Source organism: Argentina silus (genome assembly GCF_951799395.1).
Source record: "Argentina silus genome assembly, chromosome: 18".
NCBI lineage: Eukaryota > Metazoa > Chordata > Actinopteri > Argentiniformes > Argentinidae > Argentina > Argentina silus.
Window position 1 is genome coordinate 10182741 of NC_139672.1, and position 2500 is coordinate 10185240.

A 2500-nucleotide genomic window follows, 5' to 3' on the forward strand; every position below is an offset into this window, starting at 1 on the left:
GGCTGAAACAGCAGTCGCTGATGTCATCCATACATATATAAATATTGGTTTATTACTGATATACAAACCAGTATTAAATACAGTACTAGTACAGGTCTTAGCTTAGGCCACTCATGAACCTTCACCTCCATTGACTTTGACTATGTGGACTAGGGCTGGCTGGGTTTGTTTAGGTGTGGCTGATGTGGTTGAGTGTTACTGATCGTTATACAGTACCCTGATTAGCGTTGCTAACCTCTGTGTTGACAGTATTACTACAGCATCAAAGACATCAGTGTCGGAGGACGCTGCGTTTGTCACGGCCACGCACAGGTGTGCGGAGAACGTAGCCCTGACAACCCCAATCGGTGAGTAGCGCACCTGGTTTGTTCTTCATCTTTCCCTGCAACATGTGGATGTCAGCGTTTTTTGTAAACAGCATCATTTTTTTTTTTACGTTTTTCAGAATAAGCCTGTTCCTTTGTTTAGTTGACTTTAGTTGACTTGTTGACATTTGTAACAGAACACCATGTCCCTAAATCTTTTATAGTTCATGAATAGAAATGACATACATAAATACCGCAAAAGAAAACCGATAAATCAGATAAATTACTGAGGTAGATGTCATTTCAGTATAACAAGTTCTTTGTTCCCCTCTTTCTGTTTCAATAAACAGAGTTGATTGGGGTCATTGTGTTACTGTGGGTTTTAGGAGATTTACAGTGTTTAATAAGGAAAAAAGGAGTGTGGGGGGGGGAGGGGCACACAGTGATACCATCTGTGTTTGAGATACAGGAGATATCCGTGTGGCTTTTGAAGGGAGGAAATGACTTCATATGTTTGTTTCCTGGCATTGCCATTGTAGAAGGGACCGGGTTATTTTAGTAAGCCTAATTTGGAATGATTGTGATGTAAACTGTTGTCAAGATGAGTGATGAAAGTCATGAAAATTCAAACGTACAGTGGCACTGTGTCTTATGACAATGAACAGCAGTGTGGGACAATGAGATCATGCTCATGACCATGAGAACTGCTCTAACCGTTGTAATGGCCCTCCATCAACTTTTCGGTGTTTTTTTTTTTTTTTTTAAATGTTCACCTTGCATCAAAGTGTATGTAAGTGGATTTAGAAACATGGGTAACACTTTACACTGTTTCGCCTATACCAGTGTAAGACTATTAATTCTAGTAAAAACTTAGTATAATCTTGTTGCTAGATAGTAATATTGTAATTGCACGGTATATGAAGTTGAGGGTTACAATGGATTACTCGGTCGGATAATAAATAGTTTTTCGTATTTTTTTATGTGAGTGCCACATTGAGTACGATCCGGTCCACTAACCTACCTGCCTGGCTGAGTCTAGTGGTCCTACCTAGGCTAGCAACTAGGAACATTACTGCCATGCTTGTTAATTAATATATACTGTACATGATTATTAGATACTGCACGTGATTTCCTCTCTTCAACTAAATATCCTAACTATAAGACCTGTGTCAGTAAATCCAGATGTTTCTCTGTCTCTCTGTCCTGTCCCTCAGGCTGCAGTGCGATTGCAAACACAACACCTGTGGAGAGTCGTGCGACCGATGCTGCCCGGGTCACAATCAGAAGCCGTGGCGCGCCGCGACGGCCAGCAGCCCCAACGAGTGCCAGCGTGAGTGCCCGCCCTCGCACCCTCACACTTGTCTCTCCTCTGCCACGTATGTGTGTGTGTTTTTCAGTGACTCAAATACTGTGCTCCACCATTGTTATCTAACGTGTACGCAATCAACTATCTGTAGGTAGAGACGACAGAGCACATGTTTTATGATTCTCCTCTACTTCCACCTCCTCCACCACTTTAGCTCTGAGTTACTGTAGATGCCCTGATATGGTATTGGATAAGACCTCAGCAAACTGTTAGAGGGGTATTACTCATCTGGTATGTGTGATGAACTGCACTGTATGCGGTCTAGTGTATGCCCGCTGGTTTACCGTGCGTGCGTGCGAGCGCGCACACACACACACACACACACACACACACACACACACACACACACACACACACACACACACACACACACACACACACAGAAACATACACACACACACACACACACTCTGTCCTATGCCAGCTGGTGCCTAATTGCCCTGGCCTGTTGACAAGATTCTCCCTCGCGAGTCAGAGATGCTGAAACTCGACCCCTCAACCACAGAACACGAGAGAGACAGGGAGAAAATATGTAATCCAATCAGTGTACTCATGTACTAGATATGCACCCTAACCATTCATGAACATTAACGTGGCAGAGTGAGGATGTTTTGGGGCGAAGGAAGTGCTGTTATGTTTAGGGTTGATTTTATAGTCTGAATAGACTTGACAGTCTCATCATTCCCCTTCAGGAAGGTATGTAAACAGGATCTGATGTGACAGTTGAAACACTAGTCTTGGTGTGTACTTTAGCAGTTGAGTATGGAATGATGTTTGATCATCCGAATGCATGAATGTCTCTGTCTCTGTGTTTGATGTCTCTGTTTCG

General features: G+C 43.1%; 1 protein-coding gene across 1 annotated transcript in view; it reads left to right on the forward strand.

The window, feature by feature from the left end:
• Positions 1–2500, forward strand: part of LOC310819129 (laminin subunit alpha-3-like) — a 65794-nt gene that overhangs the window by 18293 nt on the left and 45001 nt on the right. Inside the window, exons 6-7 of the mRNA XM_083690367.1 lie at positions 250–347; positions 1520–1635. Of these exons, the coding sequence (XP_083546493.1) occupies positions 250–347; positions 1520–1635 (214 nt within the window). The remainder of the gene's footprint in view (positions 1–249; positions 348–1519; positions 1636–2500) is intronic.